This window comes from Denticeps clupeoides, chromosome 7, assembly GCF_900700375.1.
Source record: "Denticeps clupeoides chromosome 7, fDenClu1.1, whole genome shotgun sequence".
Classification (NCBI taxonomy): Eukaryota; Metazoa; Chordata; class Actinopteri; order Clupeiformes; family Denticipitidae; genus Denticeps; species Denticeps clupeoides.
The window spans coordinates 1749672-1775239 of NC_041713.1; the positions used below are offsets into that span (position 1 = coordinate 1749672).

Genomic DNA, 25568 nt, shown 5'->3' on the forward strand with positions numbered 1-25568 from the left:
AGTGGGGTTTGAACCTGGGTCTTCTGGTTCATAGGCGAGTGTGTTACCCACTAGGCTACTACCACCCATGGTAGTAGTGATGTTTATATTTATAAACATCACGCTCACTCAAACTAATATTCTATATTCATATAATCATATTCTTTATTCATAAACATCCCGTTCCCTCAGACTAATATATCTATATTCTATATAATCATTCTATATTCATTTTTTTTTTTATTCATGCACACAAGACTAATATTCTATTATCATATAAACTTATTCTATATTCATGAATATCCCACTCACTCATAGAATAAAAAGTAAAAAAAATAAATAAAATTCCACTGTGAAGCACAGACACACAATAAAATCCAAGACAAGTTAGCAGTTTAAAAAGCCATTTTATTGCATCAATACCAACAGGTCATGAGTTACTCTCAAGATATAATCGTTTTCAGACTGGCAGAGTACATAAACAGTACAAAATTAAGACATTAAGACTTCGATTTTTATGTGACAGAAAGAGAGAGAGAGAGAGAAACAGAATAACTCGTCAATCCGTAATAAATTCCTCTCACTTCCCAGCAGTGTGAGTGAGGAAGCCACCCTGAGCACATGCTAGGGCGGGGCAGTCACGGTCACCACAGAGCCGCCAGTGGGGTTCACACCACGGCACGACTGTACTGGGGTGGCATGCAACCCACCGGGCGCCTCGCAGCAGTGCCCTGAGAATACAGTGTGAGCGGCCCCGAGTTTTAAACCACCGCCGGAACTGCCCTCCATTCCCTCCTTCATGAGCAATGGCCGACTTCTGCTGCTCAGTGCGAAGACGAGGGAAGCGGCACTTAGACCAGAATCATTTGTCGTAGTTTGAGCGTGGAGATGCGAACGTGTGCGAGTTACGTGCCAATATCCATCTAGAGTTTCACCGAGCCGAAGCGCTGCAGCGAAAAGTTGCATGCGTTTTTTTATTTTTTAATACAGAGCTAGCGAGAGTCACGTATTTCGGTCCTTTAAACGTTTCAGAAAATGTCAGAATAAAACAAAAAAATGTTACAGATCACAATATTCGACTTAGGTCAAAAAAAAAAAAAAAAAAAACTTCACTTTTGTCCACCTCCCTCCATCTTTGCATAAATCTTCTTTGTCTCCTTCAATTACCCAAAAAAAAAAAAAAAAAACAAAACGCTACGGATAGTACTGGAATGTCCTTACAAAAATATCATTAATATTTTAAATCCCAGAGAATTCCGTCAAAACAAATTTTGGTCCTTGTTTATGCGATTGTCAGAAGAACAGTGTGTGTGTGTGTGTGTGTGTGTGTTTGTTACAGAGAGATTACTACAAAGCGTAATGTTAACAGGCAACTTGGTCTAATGCTTTTTTTTTTTTTGCACAAATTTTTCCCCATGTGTTACACAATAGTTCATGTCAGCATTGGCACTGGTGTGTGTGTGTGTGTGTGTGTGTGTGTGGATGGATGGATGGATGTCACCATCAAGGGGTGTGGTCTCTTCATTCAGGCTTGGGCTCCGGGGTTTCGCTCTTGGCTTCGCTCTCCTCGTCGCTATCCACCCCACCGCGGCTCACCACGCGCCTCATGGTGAAGGGGAGGTCCCCACGCCTGGAGACCCAAGGAACCAGGTTAGGACCATTTTATTTTATTTTAAATATGCACACAGTGTCAAACTCATTATCCACCTCAATTTACAACAGAAGAACCCAAATATTATTTGCTATATAATTTTTCCTTCCAAGTTTTTTTTTTTTTTTTTTTTTAGCCTTTGTCAAATGTTAAGACACTCATATTACCTGCAATGCTTAAAGCCACTAGGGGGCGACTGCGATATTTTTGCTTTCTTATTTGAGAGGCATTTGTTAAATTATTTTGAGGCTAGCAGTAAAAAAAAAAAAAAAAAAAAAAAAAAAAAAAATGCTTAAAGTTTAAGAGTTTTAAAGTTTTTTTTTAAGTTTTAAAAGATCTGTGGACACCCTGTAACGTGTACCCTTTTTAATTAAAGAAAAACTGTCATATTAACAATTTACAAATAAACAGCGGCATTGTGGGAAAACAGGGAGCGAGGGAGGGAATACCGGAGTTTGCTCTTCAGGCTGCTGACTTCGCGGTTCATGGCGTCGGCCGACTCGGTGGCGTCCTCCAGCTCGCGCTGCAGCTTCCTGCGGTTGGCGTTGGCGCGCTGGGCCTCCTCCTCGGCCTCCTCCAGCTGCCGCTTCAGCTGCTTCATGCGGGTGTTCAGCTTGTCCGCCTGCACCGTACAGGTTGAACGGTTAAGAAGGTTGCGGAGGAAGGACTGCAGCCTGGAAGACGGCCTCCACTGACCTGGTCCTTGTGCTGCTCCGCGTTGCGTCTCTCGTCGTCCACCTGCAGAAAGACCTCCTTCAGCTTCTTCTCCGTGCGGCGGACAAGCTTGGAGGCCTGCTGCCTTTCTCTGATGGGAGGAGCGCTTTGATGAGGACATGTGGACCTTCACTGGTCTCACGGTTCGATTACCAACGTTATCAAATGTTCTACCCACCGGGTCTCGATGTCCAGCTGCTCCTCCAGCTGCGCGATCTTGGCCTCCAGGGCGGCGATAGAGGCCTTGTACTTGCTTTTGACGGCCCCCTCCAGCTCCTGCAGCTTCAGCTTCATCTCCTTGTTCTGCCGGTCGAGCTGAGAGCGCGCCCCCTCCAGGCGCTGGGAGGTGCTGCGCTCGGCCGTCAGCTCCACAGCCACCTGGTCAGTCTGGTTTAACACAAGCGGGACGATCAGAGGAGCGGAGTCTAGACAGTTCGTCCCCAGTCTGCTTTTCTGCACCGGGATTCTAGTACCGTGAGCATGGCCTTCTTCAGACGGTCGTTGACCAGCTCCGTGTTGCACTGCTCTTCCTCCAGTTCCTCCTCCAGCTGAGCGATTCGAGCTTCCAGCCTCCTCTTCTCCTCCGCAACCAGAGCACTAGAAGAATGAGGAAGGAGAAAAAAAAAAAAAAAAAAAAGTCCTGTCAGAACCACGACCATCTCCAGAGGCCACGAGGGCTGAAGACAAAAGATCTTACTTCTTGGAGGCCTGGTTGTTGATCTCATCCTGCAGCTCATCACGCTCCTGCTGGGCCTGTCTCTTCATGCGCTCTGCAGCGGCTAGTTCCTGTCGAGAGAAGAGAGACAATTGATTTTTTTTTTTTTAAAAAACATTAAGATGCCGGTGGAGAAACTGATCCAGAAGGTTCTTTTACCTCTTGCATCTGGATCATATCAGCTTCCATGCCCTTGACCTTCTTCTCATTCTCTTTGGCTTGGGCCAGGATCTCCTCCCTGGACATGCGAGTTTCCTCAAGCTCCCGAAGGAGGTCCTTCATCTGGGCCTGAGGAGCGAGGTGGTCAGAAAAGGAATGGGAGAGCAACACTAAATCACAAGCCAACAGACACGATACCTGCAACTTCTTCAGCTGTTTCAGAGCCTCGTCCCGGTTCTTGTTGGCCTGGTCAATGGCTGCCTCCAGCTCCTTCAGGTCCATCTCCATCTTCTTACGTGCCGCCACAGCAACAGAGCGCTGCTTCCTTTCGTCCTCCAGCTCCATCTCCATCTCACGCACCTGAGTAGTCCAGCCTTCAGTTAATCAACTACACTTCCCATGCAGCAGACTAACAAGGCCACAACGCAACCTGCAGCCCACCTGTTTGACCAGTTGCCTCTTCTTCTCCTCGCCCATCTCATCGCGGCCCTGCAGGTCACGCTCGTACTGGGCCTTCATAGCCTGCATGTTGACCTCCAGCCGCAGCTTGGCATCTTCGGTGGCCTGCAGCTCGTCCTCCAGCTCCTCCAGCTGTGTGCGCATCTCCTCCAACTGCTGCTCCATTCCTCGCTTGGACTTCTCCAGCTCATGAACCTAGCAGAGGATTGTTAAATAAAAATATATGACCAACATCTCAGTCCAGAAGGACCTTCCTCTGCCCCACAAGATATTTCAGTCCTTACATTGCAGCTTCGGAAAATAAAGCATCTAATTTAAAACGTTTTTTTTTTTTATTGTAGTTAGAAAGTTAAAAGGTCCCCAATCATGGAAATTTGACTTATTGAATATTAATACGAGTTCCTCGAGCCTGCCTACGATCCGGCAGTAACTAGATGGAGATAGGTGATGGAGATAAGTGTAAAGAGTGTTTTGGTCGTTCTGCTTCACTGTTCAGAGAGCGGCAGCTCAGACGGTCGGATCTGGAATTTGTCCCCTTATGACGTCATAAAGGGAAAGGTTACCTCCCGTTTCTCATGCTTTTCCCGCCCCTCCCCTAAAACATTATCTCCACCGACCGTCATGGCTTCCAAACGTGTGAAGCATCGCAGTTGCTCGTTGTTTGGATGTAAAAATGAGCACAAATGTTTTTTGTTTTTTTTAGTTCAGTCACGTGAGACTCTGAAGAACCAGCGGGTTCATTTTATTTTTTCTGGAAAAAACAGCGACACGAATTCCTGTCTGTGCCAAACATTGTGGTTGGTGAATGTTGTCGATTGCAATTTCCGCGAATGTCCCCTCAACTTCTATAGGCCGCTCTCCTCCTCGTCCCGCCTCTCTCCTCCTCATTAGCATTTAAAGCTACAGACGGTGAAACGGCGCGTCCTGGGAAATCTCATTGTGGGACTGGATCAAAGTGGCTGGAATTCTGCACCAAGAGACTTCAGATACAGAATTAGGGGACCAACAACACCAAGTAAAAAAAAAAAAAAAAAAAAAAAAAAAAGTCAGGGGACCTTTAAAAATTGTGATTTTTTAACATTCAATTTCAATGCGTTTCATTTTGGCCTCTGAAAATATCTCCCAAAAGCCATGGATGTATAACATTTCACAAGCATCACACTAGCAAAAATAGCAAAATAATATCTGCAGTGTTATCTTCATTTTACACGGCAAAAATAAATTGCTCTGTGCTTTTTCTTTTGTGGAAACCGGGTCAAAACGGCTCCATTGAGTGTTAAAGGTTGCTGACCTCTGGGCTAGAGGTTACATCGGCACTGAAACCATCAGACCCAGGTCCTCTACACTCCTTATACCAAAACATGGCACCAAGAAGGTTTAAATAGGACCTAAACCAAACCTACAGTTCTGTCAGATGTCCAACGACAGGGTGGAACGTAGATCTTACTCTGCTGAAGAATTTATAAAATTCTTACGCTCTTCCCAACGTCGTCCTTGGAGGAGACCAGGTCCTCCATTTCAGCACGGAGCTGCTTGTTGACACGGTCCAGCTCGTCCTTCATCTCGCTGAACGTCTCCAGCTCTCGAGTCAGGGACAGCACTCGCGTCTCCTTCTCTCGGGCTTCAGCCTCGGCCCGGTCGCGCTCCTCTGCGTATCGGCTAGAGATGGACTTCTCCTCTGCCAGCATCTACAGATGCAGCAGGAGAGATTAACCAGTGCAGAGCATCAACACAAACCATCAGGAGCATCTAAAGAGCTCACACCTGGTCAAACTTCTTCTGTTTCTTCTCCAAGTTGGACACGATCTGTCTCAGGTGATCTTGGTCTACCAGCAGGTCATCCAGCTCTTGCTGCAGGCGGTTCTTGGTCTTCTCCAGCTTGTCATAGGCCAGGACCTTCTCGTCCATCCGCTGGGTGACGCCCTCCAGGTCGCGCTGCAGCCTCTTCTTTCCCTCCTCCGTGCTCTCCAGCAACCCGGCCTCCTGCTCCATCTTCTTCCTCAGGTCTACCAGCTACGCTCACACAGCCAAAAGAGTCTTGAACATCACACTTTTTGAGTGAACATCAAGTTTTAAAAGTGACATCTGCTTGTGCGCCATACGTACCTGACCCTGCACGGTGAGGAGCTGCTTCTCCACATTCTTCTTGGCCTCCTCTTCCTCCTCCAGCTGCTCCTTCAGGTTGTTGCTCTCGTCTTCCAGCTGCCGCATTCGGGTGGAGACGGCGAGTTTCTGACGAGTCTCTTCCTGGAGAAGCTCCTACTCAAAGAGAGAGAGACAGGAGGTTCTAAAATCATGTCTCACCAGAACCTTCAGAACCGTAGAGGTTCAGTGAAGGCCAGCCCACCTGGACGTCCTGAAGCTGGGACTCCAGGGCGACACAGTCCTTGGAGGCTTTGCTGGACTTGCCTTCAACCTCATTGAGGACGCTGTTGGCATTGTCCAGTTCCATCTACATCCAGACGGGATAAGGAGATCAATACAAAAACCAAAACGGACACTCGCCACCATCTCAGGAGTAACACTCACCTGCATCTTGGCGACTCTCTCGCCGAACTCCGCCTTCTGCCTCTCGCTCTCGGCGTGCTTCACCTGCAGCTCCTGCAGCTGGGTCTCCGCCTTCTTCCTGCGGTGCTCCGACTCGCCCTTGCCCTGCATCAGCGTCTGCAGCTCGATCTGCAGCTCGTTCCTCTCGCTCTCCAGGGCCTGCTTGGCCTTCTCCATGGACACCTTGTTCTGTAATGCGAACGCGGCAGGTCCCCGTTGATGATCTTTACGGGTGAAACGAGCGGGTAGAAGATAAACTCTGGACGGCGTTTTACCCTCTTGGCCTGTTCCAGCTGCTCGTTGAGCTCGTCGAAGGCCTGGCCATGCTTCTGCCTCACGTCAATAAGCTGCTGCTCGTGGACCTTGGCCTCATCCTCCAGGGTCTTCTTCAGGTGGGCCACCTCAGTTTCACGCTTCGTCCTAAAAACATGAAGACAGGCAGAAAATTTCCTGATAAGAGACATTATTTCACCTGCTCAGCATCCATCCCGTTGGTGCAATAATAAACCGCATAAAAATGAATAAATAAATACAAATAAATTCTAAATCTACAAACAGCGAATCATACGGAGATGATTTTGGGTTTGATGATCATTTACCACGCCAGCTCGGCTGGACTAAGTGATAAGAGATTTGACCCGGGCCGTCACCTGAGCTCCTGCTGCGCTGCGGTGGAGTCCAGCGTGTCCTCCAGCTCCGTCTTCAATGCCTCCAGCTCCTCGCCCAGGTCGCGGCGGTGCTTCTCGGCCTTGGCGCGGGCGGCCCGTTCGATCTCCAGGTCCTCCTGCAGCTCGGACAGCTGCGCCTCCAGCTCGCGGATCTTCTTCTGGGCCAGGTTCTTCTGGGCCGCTTCTTCCTCAATCCTGGGAGGAGGAACCGAGCAGGCGTCAGCGTTGATGAAGATAAAAGGCGACTGGGTGGGGCCTGTTCACACAGACGTACCTGGCCAGCGCCTGCTGGAGCTCCTCCTCCTTCTTGGCCAGCTGGGCTCGGAGCTCGGCAATCTGAGCCTGCAGCTCAGCGATCTGGTCGTGCAGCTCAGTGGAATCACCCTCCAGCTTGCGTCTGTTCTTCTCCAGCTCTTGCCGGACCTTCTCCTCTCTGCGCAAGCGGTCTGTGGAAGAGGCACCGCTAAAGTACGACCAGAGCAAGGCAGGAGGAGAATCACACGAGCAGAGGGTGCACCTACCTTCCAGGTCCGTGATCATCGCCTCGTGTTTATTCTTCAGCTTCTGAAGGCTCTTGGACTTCTCCTCCTCTTCTGCAAGGTTTGTGGTGAATTCAGCAACCCTCTCTTCCAAAAGCTTCTTTTCCTGCAGGCAGAAACACACAAAGACTTTCAAGAAACACCCAGAAGAAGCGGCGAGTTCTCACATGCAATAGAGTTCTGAGGCTACCTTGTTCAGTTTGTTGTTCTGGTCGTCCAGCACCATGACGTCCTCCTCCACCTTCTTCACCTTCGCTTCCAGAGTCACCTTCTCCAGCTGCAGCTTCTGTCTGGCAGCCTCTTCCTCATCCAGCTGGTTCTCAAGGTCCTGTGGATTGAAACACGGCTCTTCAAGACATGGGTCAGGAAAGCAAAACTGCAGCATTGGCGAGCCTCACAAGCAACACAAGCAGCTCACCGCAATGTTCTGCTGCATCTTCTTCTTCTCGTTCTGCAGGTGGGTGGCCCGCTCCTCTTCCTCCTCCACTCGGGCCTCCAGGTCATGGAGAATCTCCTCCAGTTCCTGCTTCTTGGCCACCAGGCGGTTGCGCATCTCGTCTGCCTCGGCACACAGCTCCATCTCAGCCTGCAGTTGCTCCTGCAGGGCCATCTTCTCCGCATTTAGCTACAGAGAGATATGTGAGGTGAACTTTACGGACATCTTCCATGAAGAATGGAGACAGACAGTGTTGATTAGTGTAGTTTTTGTCCATCAATTTTGGATTAAATATCTATATGACGTTACTGAAATGAGGCGTGGTAGTAGCCTAGTGTGTAACACACTCGCCTATGAACCAGAAGACCCAGGTTCAAACCCCACTTACTACCATTGTTTCCCTGAGCAGGACACTTAACCCTAACATGCTCCTGGGAGACTGTCCCTGATTGTAAGTAATCCCTTACTGATTGTAAGTATAAGGGCGTCTGATAAATACCGTAAATGTAACGTAAATGTAAATGCTGGTCATGTGACGATAACTATAACGAAATTTGTTTTTATTCTTCAACAATATTACAAGACTAAATATGGTTTACAAAATAAAAAATATACTAAAATGTCTCTTCATTTCCATTGCCAAATGACATGAAACTTTATTTCAGCTCATTTAATTAAAAAAAAAAAAAAAAAAACATTTACAACATTTACCAGACGCCCTTATACAGAGCGACTTACAATCAGTAGTTACAGGGACAGTCCCCTCCTGGAGACACTCATGGTTAAGTGTCTTGCTCAGGGACACAACGGTAGTAAGTGGGATTTGAACCTGGGTCTTCAGGTTCATAGGCGAGTGTGTTACCCGCTAGGCTACTACCTCCCTGTAGTCCTACAGAATGTATGTTGAAAAAACCCGGGGAGAAATGCGGCCACTTCAATGCATGTCAAGGTAAATTTAATATTACAATAAGATAACCTTGTTTTAATTATGAAATGGGCTTGACAATGAAAATTAATTAATAATAAATAAAAAAAACTACTAAAAATGAAACTACTAAAACCCTCATGGATGAATCGGACTAAAATAAAAGTAAAACGCTCAGACTTTTAGTCGACTAGACTAAAATGAGTCTGGATGCATAGACTTGAATGAAGACAGGCTGCCAAAATCAGCTATAATGTGGATGCTGGATGGTTGGACTGCTCCACTGTACCTGGTGCTGTTTGACCTCCATCTCCTCCAGCTGCTGCTCAGCCTGAATCTGTTTCTCCTTCACCTTGCTCAGCTCCTCATCTTTGGCCTGCATCTCCTCCTCCTGGCGGCTCACCTGCAGCAAGGGCTTCACCTGCGTTTGGAGGGCAGGGGAAGAGAGGAGGGGTCACCACCTAAACCCCAAAAACCCGAATCGCTGCGAGGTCGTTCCAGTCCTCACCTTCGTGAACAGCCTCCACCACTGCCAGTTCCGGAGCTTGAGGTAAGCGGCACAGTTCCTCTGAATCACCTTCATGGCCGTCAGCTGCTGTTGCCTCTTAGCGAAGGCCCTGAGGACGCAGTTCCGTTTATTTGCTTATTTATTTCGATTTATATTTTAATGTACATGGCTCGGACGGAGCACGACACTCACTTGCGAGCCACGTAGCCACGGCACCAGGCCTGGAAGCTGATGATGACGTCCGTGATCTTCATGTCTCGCTCCTCCTCCAGGTGGGCCAGCACCCCGGCCCTGAAGAAAACTTTACTCTGGCCGATACGGTACAGGTTCGGGTCCAGCTCCAGGGCTTTGATCTTTAAAAAAAAAGAATTTAATTGACATATATATATATATATATATACACACACACACACACACAATACAATCTAAACTTGGATTTATAATTTCTCCTTGTTTTAAAGCGTTAAGAGCTGCTAGGCAGAGAACGTCATGAGACTCACCATCAAAACACAGGCCTGCTTGCCGTCCATAAAGCCCTTTGGAATAGAATTGGGTGTGAGGATCTCGTACCTGTGAGAAGGCAGGAAAGAGGAGGAAAATAAGTACATAAAGCGACTACAAAGCTACAAATAAAACTTATTTATGGGAACGGAGTTAAATGCAGTCTACAGCAGGTATGAAGTCATCTACCTCTGCCTGAACTCCTGGAAGACGATGCGGTTCGGGAAGCCCTGTCTGCAGATACGGATCCCCTCCAGGACACCGTTACACCTCAGCTGGTCCAGAACCAGGTGGGGGTCCAGCTTACCAGCCTGTGTTCAGAGCAGAGAGGCACAAACAGTCAAAAGGCACATCCCCAACTGTACGTCTGGAGGCGGGCCCCAATCATGTTGCTCCGGGCGGGGTTCTCGCCTTCTTCTCGTGGTTGGGGATGATGCAGCGGACGAAGTTGGGGTTGGTGTTCCTCAGCGTGGCCATCAGCTTGGACAGCTGCTCCTTGTAGAGCTGGCCCACGGTGCGGAACATGCCCTTGCGGGTCTTAAAGGCGCCCGGCATCTCGGACATCCCGGCCACCTTGTCCAGGCCAACGATGCGGTCCACTGCGAACAAACAGGGAGGTGGTGAGTGGGAGTCCGGAAAAAAAATATAAAGTAAAATGTACATCAAAAAAAAAAAACACCACGCGCAAACACACACCAAGAAAGTCACTACGGGGGAGAGGAGGAGGCACAAGATTCCAGTGAAGCGTGGGAGGGTCACACACAACAGAACAAGTCCAAAAATCAATGCAGTGAGAGGACGGCAGGGGTGAGTTGGGGTGGGTGTGTGTGTGTGTGTGTGTGTGTGTGTGTGGCGGTCTGTGCAGCTATCATTAGGGGTGTAATTCATGGCATCATGGTCCTGAAACAGCAACAATGTGCACCTGTAAGTACTTAACGCTTAACAAAAATAAATAAATAAATAAAAATGCAAAAACAAAGATTTTCTTTGCAAGGATATTACTTTTTTTTTTTCTTTGTATCAGAACGTCACAAGACACAAACGGGTCAGCGCAACCACATTGAATTGAGGTCCTGATACTGGTAACAATAATGATGCGTTTCTCTTTTTACACCCCTAATCACCATGTGTTGTCGTGACAACAGAGCCAAACCCATGCAGTATATACCCAGTTCGGTCGTACCAATGACCAACACGAGGGGGCGCCCAAATCACACTGGTACACAGAGATGGAGAGAGGAAAGGTTCAGTGCGAGAGCAGGAGACCAGACCAGACCAGACCTCGCTTCGGAGTCGGGGGGGGGGGGAGAAATAAACACTGGTGAGAAATTTACAACCTGGGAGGAGTCCAGAAAAAAAAAAGGGAGGAATGTGGAAAAAACTAAGAAACGAATGAGAAAGAGTCACCTGAGTCTAAATGGAGGAAAGGAAAGCGCTGGTAAAAATAGGCTCTCTGACAACTCTGCACCTCTGAGGGTGAGGGAGTGACAGAATGAGAGCAAACGAGAGGATCAAAAGGGGGATAAACGGAGGGATGGGATGAGTGGATAGTTGGAGAGGATGAGGATAAAAACAGAGGTCAAGCGACACCCAACATCGGGAGAAAGGAGAAAGATCAGTAGGCCACGAAATTATGAAAAAGTAGACCTTACATTTAAAGAAAAATATTTATTTTTAAATGTCTTTTCACTCACCGTCCTTCCAGAGCTCAGACACAAACTTGTCCGTGGACTGGTTGAGTAGCGTGGCGACGTTGTCGTTCAGGGGGTCCATGTTCTTCATCAGCCACTCGTCTGCTTTATAGTCCACCTGAGATGGGGGGACATCAGTTATTAACATTTACCAGACGCACTTATCCAGAGCAACTTACAATCAGTAGTTATACAGGGACAGTCCCCTCCTGGAGACACTCAGGGTTAAGTGTCTTGCTCAGGGACACAGTGGTAGTAAGTGGGGTTTGAGCCTGGGTCTTCTGGTTCCTGGGCGAGTGTGTTACCCACGAGGCTACTTCTCAAGGACATGCTGGAACATCATTGTTCCTCTGTAAACTAGTGTACTGATATCACGAAGATCAGCCAACTACCTTTCCAGCGTAGTGGATGATGCAGAAGTCGGCCTCGTCCTTCAGCTTCTTGGGCTTGAGGAACTTTGGGTGAGTGCCCTGCTCTTGCAGGACCTTCTCCACAAAGCTTTTGTCCGTGGCTTTGGGGAACCAGCACTCCTCGTCCAGCAGAGCCAGGATGCCAGGAGGACTTGCCTGAGGGTAAGAGCAGAGCAGCGGCTCAAGCCGGAGCTTCTCGACGTCCCAGCACCCCCATTCAGTGCGGAGACACTCACGGGCTTCTCGATCAGGTCGATGCACGGCTGCAGGTCCAGGCCGAAGTCGATGAAGCTCCATTCGATGCCCTCCCTCTGGTACTCCTCCTGCTCCAGGATGAACATGGTGTGGTTGAAGAGCTGCTGCAGCTTCTCGTTGGTGTAGTTGATGCAGAGTTGTTCAAAGGAGTTGAGCTGTAAGGAAAGACCAGAAGCAGCAGCAGCGTATTTATACATTTAAGCGTATTTAAATATTTAAAATAGAAAAATAAAACACGGTGTTGCTGCTCACCTCAAAAATCTCGAACCCGGCGATGTCCAGGATGCCGATGAAGGACGCCCCCTGCCGCTTGGTCTTGTCCAGGGCTCGGTTGATGCGCATGACCAGCCAGCGGAACATGCGCTCGTAGGTGGCCTTGGCCAGCGCCTCCACCGCGAACTCCGCCTGCTCCTGCGTCTGCGCCTTCTGCACGTAGTCGCGGCCCACCTTGATCCGGGGGGACAGGATGGCGCGGATGAAGTCCGTCACGTTCATGCCCATCAGGTGACACACCTTCTGTGCCGCTTTGGGGACAGAGAAAAACGGAACTTATTCTTTGTTCTGTCGGAGGGGACTCGGGGGGAGGAGGTCGGGCAGATCTTATTTCTGGTACCGGTGTCATCAGGCAAGGAGGCCTGGTCTGAGTGACGTTCCTTCTTAAAACTCATGTTGCCCAGCTGCAGCACTGCAGAAACGACCTTCAGCAGACCTACAAACCAGAAAAAAAAATATATATATATTAATTTTAATTATTTTTTTTTAAAATCACAGAGAATTTAATCAAAACCGTTTACCTACCAACTTGCTCGTCCTCAGGTATACCCATAATCCTCATGGCTTCCAAGGTCTCTGTGAAGAGGTCCTTGTCCTGCTGTCCAGGGATGGTCACGTTGCCGTTGGACAGGAAGCGGTAGTTCTTGTAGCTCTCCAGACAGAGTTCCGCTGCAAAGTGACAGGAGGTGACGTCCGGTTGGTTGAACTCCGTGCTCCGGTCAATCGACTTGGAGTGAAAAGGAAAGAGGGGACCTACCGCGGAGCTTGTCCCCGGCGCCCGTCAGCAGGTAGTAGAAGACGTGGAAGGTTCTCTCGTCCTTGGCCTGTCGGATCGCACGAGACTTCTCCAGCAGATCTGAGGACTTGGTCAAGGACTCGGTAGCGCCTGAGGAAACCAAGCAAGGCGAGGAGCGAGGCGTGGACTCGGACACCAGCACGGTGTCCTCCACCAGGAAAGTTGTGCAGATAGAAGGATACAGGTCTCAATGTTGGCCCCAACTATGTAGCCGTTCACGTCGAAGTTGATTCTGATGAACTTGCCCTGAAGAAACGAAGAAAAATGTGCATTTATTTGCCCCAAATTAGCCTTTGAATACAGAGCCACCTTATCCGTGCTCTTACAAATCTGGAGGAGTTGTCGTTCTTCACTGTTTTGGCGTTGCCGAAGGCTTCCAGGATTGGGTTGGCCTGCAGCAGCTGCTTCTCGAGTTCGCCCTGACCGGTAAAATAGTGATAATGAATAAATGCATTTTTTTTTTTTTAAAAAAACCAATCAGATCAGGTGCAGAACGGCAGCATGGATCTGAGACCTGGAGGTTATAAGGAAATTCTCGTTTTATTTTATTTATTTTTTTTAATAGACCCTTTTCAAGTAATGGAAGGCATTTAAGGAAAGTTGGCAATTATTTAACATTTTCTTGCATTTCTTGCAGCAACTGATGTTAGGTTTGACATGGAACTAGTCTAGATTTACAACTTCCAGTACGAGTGAGAAGGGTCCATTCCTCCGCGAGACAGTACACCGCATCAGCAGAACAAGCTGAAACACGACTGCAGTACGCAGGAGCCCGCGACGTACCCACACGCACAACACAAGCACAGCAGAGTTCCCACGCCACAAGACTGACGCGAGAGAGCCTTCACCCCCGACCGAGGCGCCACCTTGCATGCAAGAACCCCTCCACCCGAGCAGAACCCAGAGACAGGCTTCACAATCATTTCACAGCTAATTTAATACCGCAGCCTAAAAAATATATAAATCCAAACAGAAAGTTCGGTCAGAACGAATTCTTTATGGATTGCACCACACGAGAAGTCTACAAGCAGCTGTGTTTTGCCTGGATAAATGGTGAATACATGGTGAATGGGAGCCTGTTTACATACCAGTCTATTCATTTTTAATAAATTCTCTATGATGTGCGGGTGTGCATTTAAATGCACTCACAGACAAAACAGAAGAACACCGATAATTATCGTTGTTTATGTAAGAATATGATTTAAAAAAATAAAAAATAAGAAGAAAAAAGAAAAAGCAGCTAAGACGGCAGTGTCCCCCTGTGGGTCATGTGACCACGTCCACGTAACCCGTGACCCACTAGACAGCACATCAGAGCGGCAGACGTGGAGACAGAGGCCGTGGCACAGACAGAGGGGGGAGGAGGAGGGGCGACTCACATGTGACAGGACGTTGCTGCTCTGTTGGTGGGGAGAGAGAGAGATTCAACATCGAACCGAACCAGAACTAACCGTGCATCTACATCGGCTGCCAAACCGTGCCGCGGCCGGACACGCACTCACCTGGTCTTTCTTGGTCTTGTGGGACGAGGCCACGTGGGCCAGATACTGAATGACCTTCTTGGTGTTCTCGGTCTTTCCGGCCCCAGACTCCCCTCTGTCAAATCACATGGGTAGAGGAGGAGAGAGTGTCACAAACCAGAAATCACGGGAGCGGCAACAACGTCAAAGTCGGCGGGACAAGACTCACGTGCAAAGAATGGACTGGTCTTCACGGTCTGCGGGGTGAAAAAACATAAGACAAATGGTCAAGGACGTGGTCTGCTTACATTTACAGTATTTACCAGACGCCCTTATCCAGAGCGTCTTACAATCAGTAGTGACAGGGACAGTCCCCCCCTGGAGACACTCAGGGTTCAGTGTCTTGCTCAGGGATACGATGGTAGTAAGTGGGGTTCGAACCTGGGTCTTCTGGTTCATAGACGAGTGTGTTACCCACTAGGCTACTACCACCCCTTACACACACACACACACACACACACACACACACACGAGAGCAAAGACCCAGTTCGAGTGGTTTAATCCAGCGGCTCTGGCCACACCCCTTCCAGTAAATGAAACAAACCGATAGGATGTCGGTCAGTGGAGTTATCGGCGTAACACACAGCCCCTAGAACAGGAAGTGCTCTGGGTACAGGCAGGACTTCCTGCGACTGGGAAGGGCCCCGTCCGAGCCCTCTGAACATGACAGAGAAATGTGGTGATGATAATGACTCTAGAGACTCTTCTTTAGTGGTTCATGTCCAGAGAAAAGGAAACCACGCTTGACCATAATCAATATAAACAACAAATACGGAATAAATAAACAAGCAATTTGCGGGAAATTGGCAGTATAGTGTGTGTGTGTGTGTGTACCCTGCATCATGCTCCTGTAGGCGGTGTCGGTGATGGCGTAGATGTGCGGCGGCATCTCATGTCGCTTCTTGCCCTTGTACATCTCCACGATCTCCTCGGAGTAGATGGGCAGGTTCTTGTACGGGTTGATCACCACGCAGAAGAGGCCGGAGTACGTCTGTCAGGCACATCAATATAGACCTTTCTCAGGACCAGCTGGGTCGGACATGGTAGCATTGGTTATATTTGGAACCAAAAACTGAACATTGCAAATTTGATTTATTTTTCACTTAATGGTCACACGTTAAAAAAAGAGTGATGATTTCAGGCTGGAGTAATAAGTGCGGAGTCATTATTACATGAGGTCATACAGAACCCCTCCTCATGGACCCCTCCCCTTGCAATGTACAATCTTCATTATTCCTGCCAGTTTCGTCTCTGATATCCGGCAGGTCGCCTGGTTGACCTTTGACACTATCCTACCACTGGGCACTAAATCGTCGGCATGACCCGGTCAGTAAAATCACTCCCAGCTGCGGGTGACGATTACGCCGTCGTTTACCTTCCCCGCCCATTTACTTCGGTTCTAATCTCCCTCCTTCTCCCCACCCCCCCCAGGAGACCATTGTTCCCTGCAGTTTCCTGTTTACAGCAGAACTCCAAACAGCGACGGGCTGAGAAGGGGACACACTAGCAGCTAACCAGGCCCGTGGGCGCCCAGCAGAGTGCATTGTGGGAACTGCCGTGATCCCCTCACCAATAGTGTTGTTTTAGGTAACGAAATATCTTGGTCAACGAACCTGTTTGATGTGATGAAATATATCGTAATATGCACCTGGTCACGCAGATTACGCCACTTCCTCAACACACGTTCGCTGCATTAATTCGATTTCAGGATGCTTGCGGCGGATTAGAAGCCGGTTGGGAGAAGATGACAAAGCGGCCTATGGACGCACTTTCTTAATGACTATTTGACTTAATGCACGGTACCAGTATATCTTCCAATCACTTCTGGACTCAATCCAGCCAGAATTTTGCACAGGTTTTCACTTTATTTTACACATCTTCATTCTACCTGTTACACATATTTAATGTTTAAAAACATAACATTGTAATATTTGGTTAAGTTTGCAATATTTGCATATTGGTTCCTCATGAATATTTGCAATATCGAGGTCTGTAGCAGTCGCAAAAGCATTTCACTGCATATCATATCCTGTATGACTGTGTACGTGACAAATAAAATTTGAATTTGTACCTAAATTGACCAAGATGGTGTGACGCACGCAGAACAACGTCACTGGTCTTAAAGCTACACGAGCGATGTTAAGTTCAACATATGATAGCCAGTACTAAAGGGTTAAAAAATGGTGCGCTGTATGAATATTTTAATTAAGCCTAAGCCTATTCAATATAATATATACAGTCCCTTACAAAAGTAGAAACACCTGCTATTAACCTGACTTTTAATTAAATCGATTGGTGTTAGAAATAGCTCATGTGAAAAGGTAAAACCCTACCAAATGATGTGAAGGTCTAGTGTACTGGGGTTCTTTTTATACACCTGAGACCTAATTCATCCATTATTAGTCACAGGTGAAGCTCATATGACAAGGAGACAACACTTATGTCTTTGCAAAAAATTGACTCAATGGGCTTTACAGAGCTTTGAATATTAGAATACTTTGACAGTTTCGTTTTGCACTGAAACATTAAAAAATAAAATGGGAATAAAATGAGTTTAAAAAAAAATGTATATATATATATATATATATCAGTGGCAGTTGAGGTCAATTTATACACAAGCGACAAGACTTTTGTCAGGGACTGTATAAACCGAACTTTGAATGTCTGAATGATAATTATTTGCATTGAAAACCTTCCAAAATAACAAATTAAATGATGTTCCACATTATCGGAGAACCCATCTTAAATACAAGGACAAGTAAAAGTGCAAATATTACAAAAATCTTTTTAGCATTTTGGTTTAATTTTCCAGACAATAGTTCATTATAATGACCAATGACCGGAACCATAAAGAAACCAGAATTCATATACAGGGTGGGCCATTTATATGGATACACCTTAATAAAATGAAAAACTTTTCAAGATGGGTGGTGACCATAGTGGCCATTTTGAAGTCAGTCATCTTGGATCCAGCTTTTGTTTTTTCAATAGGAACAGGGTCACGTGACACGTCATATTTATTGGTAATTTCACAAGAAAAACAATGAGTTATTTACAAGTTTCTGACCACTTATAAAATGTGTTCAATGTCACCAAACATTCGCATTTTATTAAGGTGTATCCATATACATGGCCCACCCTGTAGACTAGACTGAACCTAAAATGAAAAACTGTACTCACGTAGATGAGGCCGGAGTAGTAGCGCTCCTTCAGGTTGTGCAGCACGGACGCCTCGTTCAGGCACGTGAGCTCGGCCATGTCCTCCACCTTGCTGAACTTGGGCGGGTTCATCTTCTGGATGTCATCCTTGTTGACCCGGACCTTCTTGCCCGAGTCGGCCAGCTCCACCATCACCTCGTCCCCACACTCCTCCTTCAGGGAGCCCGCCTCGAAGCCCAGCCGCTCCGAGGGGACCCATACCAGCTTCTTGCTGGCCCAATCGGCCTGCGCCAGCGGGTTGTTGACCAGGTTGCGGTCCACGTACAGGAACCTGTCTGCGTCCGTCATGGTTGCTATGGGAAACAGGGTCGGAGGAAGAGACAAGGAGTCAAGAGCAGTAAAGGATAATCAAATACACAAAAATATATACACGATTATATGTCATAATGACGTTGCTTGGCGATTTTTGTAGTTAAACGGCAGGTTCTCACGGATTCATTTAAAATATACATTTACAGCATTTACCAGACGTCCTTATCCAGAGCGACTTACAATCAGTAGTTACAGGGACAGTCTCCCTGGAGCAACTTAGGGTTAAGTGTCTTGCTCAGGGACACAATGGTAGTAAGTGGGATTCGAACCCGGGTCTTCTGGTTCATAGGCGAGTGTGTTACCCACTAGGCTACTACCACCCCAAAATATCACGTGAAGTAATGTAGAAAAACCGATGGGGTTCAGCGAGACCGGTGAAGCAACCCCACCCCTCTGCCCAGGGGTCTTCCATCAGCAGCGAGGAATGTTGGGGTCCAGGCCCCTCACGTGGGGTCAACAGGCATAAAAATAAAAAAACTCGCCTGGCTTGGCCTCGCAGCTAAATCATGTTAATGCGTCTCACCAGGCTCAGAGGGCCATTAAACGCGCACGAGGGCGCCGATATGCAACACAAGAGTAAAACTTTTTCAGCACGTCGTGCCCTGAGGGGGCTTCGAACCCCCAACTCAAAAAACAACAACAGTCATGTGAAGTGAACAGTCGAACGACGCGGCGCCCTCGGCGGCCCTAAAGGTCGACGCCTGCCCCAGGTACGGCTGGGAGACGGGGCGAAACCGCAGTAAACCGCAGCCACAGGCCCCAACAGGGCCCGAGCGCGCCGTTCTCACGCCTGTCAACAAGTCGGAGCTGCCGAGGACGAGCAGCGAAAGTGACCGGACGGGTACGACGAGAACCGTTTCATAACCTCCCCGCCTCCCGAGGTCCCGCACGCTCCACAACCGGAAAAATCAGGTTGTCCGCGCGGCAACGTAACGGAGCACGGGGACCCTGCAAAAGACACCACCGCTTTGGTTTCCATGGCTTTCGGGTCGCGTCACTAAAACGCTGCATTTGGCATTTGGAGCTGGAGACCCCGGAGACCCGGTGCTTTACGAGTCGGGTTCTGCGAGTGAGGGCATGGAACATCTGCTCGTTAACCGCGCCGAGGCGACGCCAGCGCGCAGCGCCCCAGACTGATGACTGGACTGTTTCTTCAGGAAACCGGAGAAGACGGAGGGACGTCGGCGCAGCGCTCATTAAACAGTACTACTGATAATAATTAATAATAACGATGACACGTGACTCTCCTAACAAACCCCAGTGATAAAGCGGCGTAAAAATGCAACCCGACCACCACCTACTTACTACATTTACAGCATTTACCAGACGCCCTTATCCAGAGCGACTTACAATCAGTAGTTACAGGGACAGTCCCCCCTGGAGACACTCAGGGTTAAGTGTCTTGCTCAGGGACACGATGGTAGTAAGTGGGGTTTGAACCTGGGTCTTCTGGTTCATAAGAGAGTAGCCCCACTAGGCTACTACCACCCACAACTAGACTCATGTCACCTAATTTAACGATTTCAGAACGCTGGACGTTAATGAAAAATGAACCGATCAACGTAATAAAACGTTTAATTGAAATGCTTAATCTGGGCGCCCCGAAAGTCTGCATGGTCAGAACATGCAGCGCCGCAGCCGAGCTCGGAGGTTCAGTTCGTCCGGCGAATTCCATACCGTCCACAACGTGACGGCACAGAGGAACGGAGCAGGTTAAAGGTCCCAACAGGTTCGTTTTAAATTTCACCGGCCCCTCCCCAATCCCGCCGTTTCCTGGCCGCCTTCTTCCAGCCACCGCTCACGCCGCGAGAGGGACGTCCCCGGGCGGGTTTATCCCGGCTACAGGCGCGCATTCCGACGCTCATCGCAGCGCAGACAGGCACGAGGAGGAATATTCCAGGGACGGTGACGATGGCCGCACACCGACAGTAGGGTGGGGGCGGCGGAGGGACGCGGAAAGTGGCCGGGACACAGGACCTTTTTTAATGCGTTTTGGTCGCCACGGCCCTGAATCGTAGAGGGTGCTAGTAGCCTAGCGGGTAATGAACCAGAAGACCCAGGTTCAAACCCCACTTACTACCATCGTGTCCCTGAGCAAGACACTTAACCCTGAGTGTCTCCAGGGGGACTGTCCCTGTAACTACTGACTAAGGCGGGCTGGATAAGGACGTTAAATGAACGTGGGCAACGGCAGCTGGAACATTGTCTTCAAAGCGGTCCTGAAGCTGGAAAGTCCCGATCGGCCCCTGAAGAGTGAGAGCTTGAACCCGGTTTAAATGAAAGGAATCGTGTGAATGCTGGACCTGCACGGGGACGAAACGACGGCCGTCCATTCCTTGCCAGGGCCGTCCCTCACTCCCCCTCATTCCATTCCGCCCGAGCGAGCAGCTCCTGGCCCTCCCACGCCGCCGCTGGCACGCCCAGCACTGAGACTCGGCGGCGTGACCTCACTGCCCGGGGTATTTATAAAACCGTCGAAACCCACGATGCATCGGGGCCCCGACGCGCCTGAGGAGCTCTGCGTGCTCCTTCCCGCACGTCCAACCATTTCATACGTTATTGGTGGTCGTAGCCTAGTGGGGTAACACACTCGTCTATGAACCAGAAGACCCAGGTTCAAACCACACTTACTACCATCGTGTCCCTGAGCAGGACACTTAACCCTGAGTGTCTCCAGGGGGGACTGTCCCTGTAACTACTGGGTGGTAGTAGCCTAGCGGGTCACACACTCGTCTATGAACCAGAAGACCCAGGTTCAAACCACACTTACTACCATCGTGTCCCTGAGCAAGACACTTAACCCTGAGTGTCCCCGGGGGGGACTGTCCCTGTAACTAGTGATTGTAAGACGCTCTGGATAAGGGCGTCTTGTAAATGCCGTAAATGTACATGTTATTGAAAACAGCCCCGGACTGCTGAACCAAGGCACGGGAGGGGCAGGGGGTGTGGCCTCAATTCGTGGGCGGAGTCCTGCGCATTCCCACGGGAAATCGAATTCGAAACCGCTCAACAGTACGATTATACAACAAGCCAAGACGAAGAGACATGCGACTTTGTACACTTTCAGATCCGGTCTCGGCACCTGGACGAACGTCGGCCGCGCCCGTCCACTCCCACTAATACACAAACTCAATTACGCTCTCCAGAAAGAGGAGGAGCCAGAACCGGGGCGGCTGCGGGTCACGCCGGGTCATATTCCGGAGGGAGGTTCAGCATGCGCTCCGACGGCTGCTGATCTGGTATGCCGGGTAATGAGGCAGGCGGCACGCAGGTGACAATGCGGCATCCCGATCAATGCGAAAATTCTGATCCGAGGCGACGCGGGCGGGGCCCGGTGTGACGCGGCCTCGCAGGAATCTGCAGGCCCCGGGACGACGTGACGAAGTCCAGGCGCCACGGGTTAAAAAGCCATCGCAAGATCAATACTCGGGCACTCGGTAACGCAGGAAACCCTTCATCACCACACCACACGTCACGCCGCAGGAATTCCTGCGCCAGGCTGCCGTGCAATGAATAAAGAAATAGTTGCATTTCAACTATTAAATGCAGCGCTTCGTCAGTGCCGTCAAAATGAACAGGTTCTGAAGTGAATATTTAACTCGAGGTTTTATTGGCCCCTCAATGCGGCGTTTCCGGTGCAGGAAACCTGGCGGCGGGAGGAGGTCTGCAGCGACGAGTCAACATCACGCCGCTGCGCGTGCATCTAAAATATGCTGCCGACCGTCCGACTGCCTTTTAAGGTTCATGAGACCTCCAGGCAACACGAGGATCCATCATTCGCTGCAGATGTCGCTTCCAACGCGCCGTAGTAACCGCAGATGTGTGCGTACGGATGTAAAGGAAGTGAAGTGCGGTACGGTGGCAGTTCGGGTTACGAATTTATGAATTAGCACGCCGGCCTGCTACGCTCTCGGTAAGGAACTGCTGATGCTGGAATTAAAAGGCTAATTGATGATGCTAATTTACATTTATGGCATTTTCCAGGCACCTTATCCAGAGCGCCTTACAGTCAGTTTAATGGCCAGTGGTGGTTAAGGAAGCGGCCCCGTAATCAGAAGGTTGCCGGTTCGAATCCCGATCCGTCGAGCAAAGCACCGTCCCCACACAGTGCTCCCCGGGCGCCTGTCATGGCTGCCAACTGCTCACCAAGGGTGATGGGTTAAATGCCGAGGACAAATTTCACTGTGTGCACAGTGTGCTGTGCTGCTGTGTATCACATGCGACGATCACTTCACTTTAGTAGTAGCAGGGATAGTCCCCCCCCTGGAGACACTCAGGATTAAGTGTCTTGCTCAGGGACACGATGGTAGTAAGTGGGATTTGAACCCGGGTCTTCTGGTTCACAGGCGAGTGTGTTACCCGCTAGGCTAATGAACAGCAAACCCGCAAGGGAAGGACAGCAGGTGCTGAATCCGTGGAAAAGTGGAGGTTGGAACGGCACGATCAAACCAAAAAAAAAAAAAAAAAACGTTCTAGATTTAAGCGAACAGAGGCGATCAAAATGCTAACTTGCCTGGAAACAACTTTATAGAGGAGGACCTGAAGGAAGCCCGGGCGTGTAGAATTCACTGGAAACCCAGCGGCCCCATTCAGTGCAAAGTCCGCGCCGCGGCCACCGTATCTCCTGGGCGCACACGCCCGAGTCGGAGCAAAGTCTGCGTGTGTGGTGGCGAAGACGACGTTGCACGCAGGAAGCCTTTCGAACCCCGAGCCGGACTTCCAGGAAGTCGCGGCGCGCCATCACTCCAGGCCGGGCCTTCGTATCTCAACCCACGGAGAGTGGCGGAAAGGGCCGGAAGAAAAAGCCGGCAGCCACTTCCCGCCATTGTTTCCCCGGACGTGTACAGGTGTGCCGGTCGAACAAAGAACCCGGACACAGGGAGGGAGAGAGAGAGAGAGAGGGGGCGGCCTGTAAAACAGCAGATTACAGCCGATCAACAGGCGCCACGACACCGTCAACCAACTTGGATCCCAGCTTCGCCGTCAAGGTTCTCTGCACGCTCAACCACCAAGTCCCAGGTCCAAACCCCACTCACTACCATCGTGTCCCTGAGTGTCCCCAGGGGGACTGTCCTAGTCACTACTCTGGATAAGGATGTCTGGTAGAAGACACAAAAATGTGAATGGGGTGGCGGTAGTAGCCTAGCGGGTAACACACTCGCCTATGAACCAGAAGACCCAGGTTCAAATCCCACTTACTACCATCGTGTCCCTGAGCAAGACACTTAACCCTAGTGTCTCCAGGGGGGGGACTGTCCCTGTAACTACTCTTGATAAGGACGTCTGGTAGGAGACACAAAAATGTGAATGGGGTGGCGGTAGTAGCCTAGCTCGAATCCCACTACTACCATTGTGTCCCTGAGCAAGACACTTAACCCTAAGTTGCTCCAGGGAGACTGTCCCTGTAACTACTGATTGTAAGTCGCTCTGGATAAGGGCGTCTGGTAAATGCTGTAAAAGAACCAGAAGACCCAGGTTCAAATCCCACTTACTACCATCGTGTCCCTGAGCAAGACACTTAACCCTAGTGTCTCCAGAGGGGGGGACTGTCCCTGTAACTACACTTGATAAGGACGTCTGGTAGGAGACTTGAAAATGTGAATGGGGTGGTAGGGGTGGCCTAGTGTGTAACACACTCGCCTGTGAACCAGAAGACCCAGGTTCAAACCCCACCTACTACCATCATGTCCCTGAGCAGGGGGACTGTCCCAGTCACTACTCTGGATAAGGGCGTCTGGTAGAAGACGTAAAAATGTGAATGATGTGGCGACGTTGAGAAGCGATGCTCCACAGATGTTTTATTAAACTCGGACCTCACGCGTGGACGGAAATCCGTCACCCCGCGTCCAAATAACCCGAAGCAGATGGAGTTTGTCCCTCGTCGGGCCCTGAGCTGAACGCTCGGTAAACGGCCACCGCCGCGGCCCCGTCGACTCGCAGACACTTGTGTCAACAACTGACTAATCCCCCCCCGACCATTTCCTGACAGCGGCGCGCACAATGCAAAGGGAAACCATCTGCCGGGATGTAGCAGGAACGCCAGGACATGGTGAGACGGGGCCTTGAGGACGGGAACCCAAACAACAGCCGACAGGCCCGGTTAACCAGCGCAAATAAAGGCCAGTAAATGTGGCCTGAACGAAGAATCTGAACCAGGCAGATGAGGCATTCGACTCTTTTTTAATAGCCTCAGAGGTAGATAAGATAACGTTGTGCCGCTAAACACCGATCAGAAGCCCAACCCCGGCCTAGTTTCTGCGGCACCACAGCCTCTGCAGACCAGGGCTCCTGCTTCTGGCCACGATCGACCCGGCTCAACTCGCCAACAGGAGGCAGCTCGGAATCGGGTCGGCATTCGGGGCGGGAAAAATAAAATAAATAAATCACTGGTGGCCGAGGGTGGAGCTGCGGATTCATGGTTGAGGAACGCTGCAGAAATTGTGTCATTCAACTCGAGAACCAGGAAAAGCGTGGACGGCGCGGCCCGAGGTTGCCAGGGTGGCCGCTTTCACGCCAAAACAGAGCCGTTTCAGACCACGGTTTACAGGCGGGCCTGGACCAAATGGACCCTGATCGCATAATGTGCTTTTCGGTTAAACCGAAAAAAAGCAAACAGTGACATAAGTGACAGGTAGCGGAGGAGCAAAAACCGGAAAACCTTCGCTCGTCCCCTCTCCGTTCTCACACGCACGGTGCCATTTTGCATTCAGCGTTCGAATCAAACGGGAAACTCTGCCACGGCGAACTCGACGACTTTCCTGTCAGTTCGGCGCGTTTCTTCCGAGCTGCTGGATTCGGTCTTGACCTGGCAACCCCGGCCCATCTCCCGTCCACAGACAAGCGCGGTGACGTCATGGCGCACGGCCGAGTAGCCGCTCGCTTCTACGGCGAACTTGAACCCCCGTCTTTGCCCGGGTTAATGACGATAAACACCCCGCGACGAGACGGACGGACCCCGTTGGCCCTGCAGCGCGTTCACGCAACTCACTTCCTGTTTGCTTGGCTAGTTTCTTGCGCGGGCCGCGAAAGTTCCGGCTTCCGCTCCAGGGAAAAAGTAGCGCGCAGAGCGGAAGGCGAGACCGTGGCCCGAACTCGGCGGCGGGACGGGCCCCGGGCCCGGTTACCTGCTCCTCAGATGCAGACGTGCTGTTTCCGGGCCTCCGTCCGTCCTCTCAGCGTCGCACCGAGCTCCGGTTCAACTGGCGCGTCCGTTTCCTCCGCTGCGGCTCCGCTTTCTCTCTCTCTCTCTCTCTCTCTCTCTCTCTCTCGCCCGCCCTCTTTTCACTCGCCG

At 49.9% G+C, this 25568-nt stretch overlaps 1 protein-coding gene across 2 annotated transcripts; it reads right to left on the reverse strand.

The window, feature by feature from the left end:
- Positions 1 to 369: 369 nt before the first annotated feature.
- Positions 370 to 25568, reverse strand: LOC114794247 (myosin-9-like). 2 transcript variants are annotated; one of them, XM_028986660.1, is made up of 41 exons: positions 25402 to 25568; positions 17927 to 18258; positions 15581 to 15737; positions 14916 to 14943; positions 14729 to 14822; positions 14606 to 14626; positions 13553 to 13645; positions 13409 to 13472; positions 13188 to 13286; positions 12956 to 13099; positions 12771 to 12866; positions 12410 to 12681; positions 12139 to 12312; positions 11885 to 12058; positions 11496 to 11610; positions 10213 to 10400; positions 9991 to 10112; positions 9801 to 9870; positions 9493 to 9653; positions 9301 to 9409; positions 9082 to 9213; positions 7850 to 8056; positions 7622 to 7759; positions 7414 to 7537; positions 7167 to 7338; positions 6875 to 7087; positions 6500 to 6644; positions 6207 to 6413; positions 6025 to 6129; positions 5784 to 5936; positions 5442 to 5690; positions 5153 to 5365; positions 3660 to 3872; positions 3417 to 3578; positions 3219 to 3347; positions 3042 to 3130; positions 2818 to 2941; positions 2523 to 2731; positions 2327 to 2435; positions 2080 to 2252; positions 370 to 1609 (listed from the first exon to the last, which is right to left on the reverse strand). In XM_028986660.1, the coding sequence occupies exons 2-41, from the start codon at positions 18251 to 18253 to the stop codon at positions 1501 to 1503; spliced, it is 5883 nt and encodes a 1960-aa protein (XP_028842493.1). In that variant the 5' UTR covers positions 18254 to 18258; positions 25402 to 25568; the 3' UTR covers positions 370 to 1500. The 2 variants fall into 2 exon arrangements, with proteins under 2 accessions (XP_028842493.1, XP_028842494.1); XM_028986661.1 differs by lacking the exon at positions 14606 to 14626.

Excerpts from the sequence above, each read along its gene's own strand:
- LOC114794247 (XM_028986660.1), bottom strand. The coding sequence starts at position 18,253 with ATGACGGACGCAGACAGGTTCCTGTACGTGGACCGCAACCTGGTCAAC. Across the intron at positions 14,627-14,728 it reads ACAAGACCAAGAAAGACCAG|AGCAGCAACGTCCTGTCACA; the intron begins GTGAGTGCGTGT and ends CCCCACCAACAG. Across the intron at positions 9,214-9,300 it reads GGTGGAGGCTGTTCACGAAG|GTGAAGCCCTTGCTGCAGGT; the intron begins GTGAGGACTGGA and ends CTCCAAACGCAG.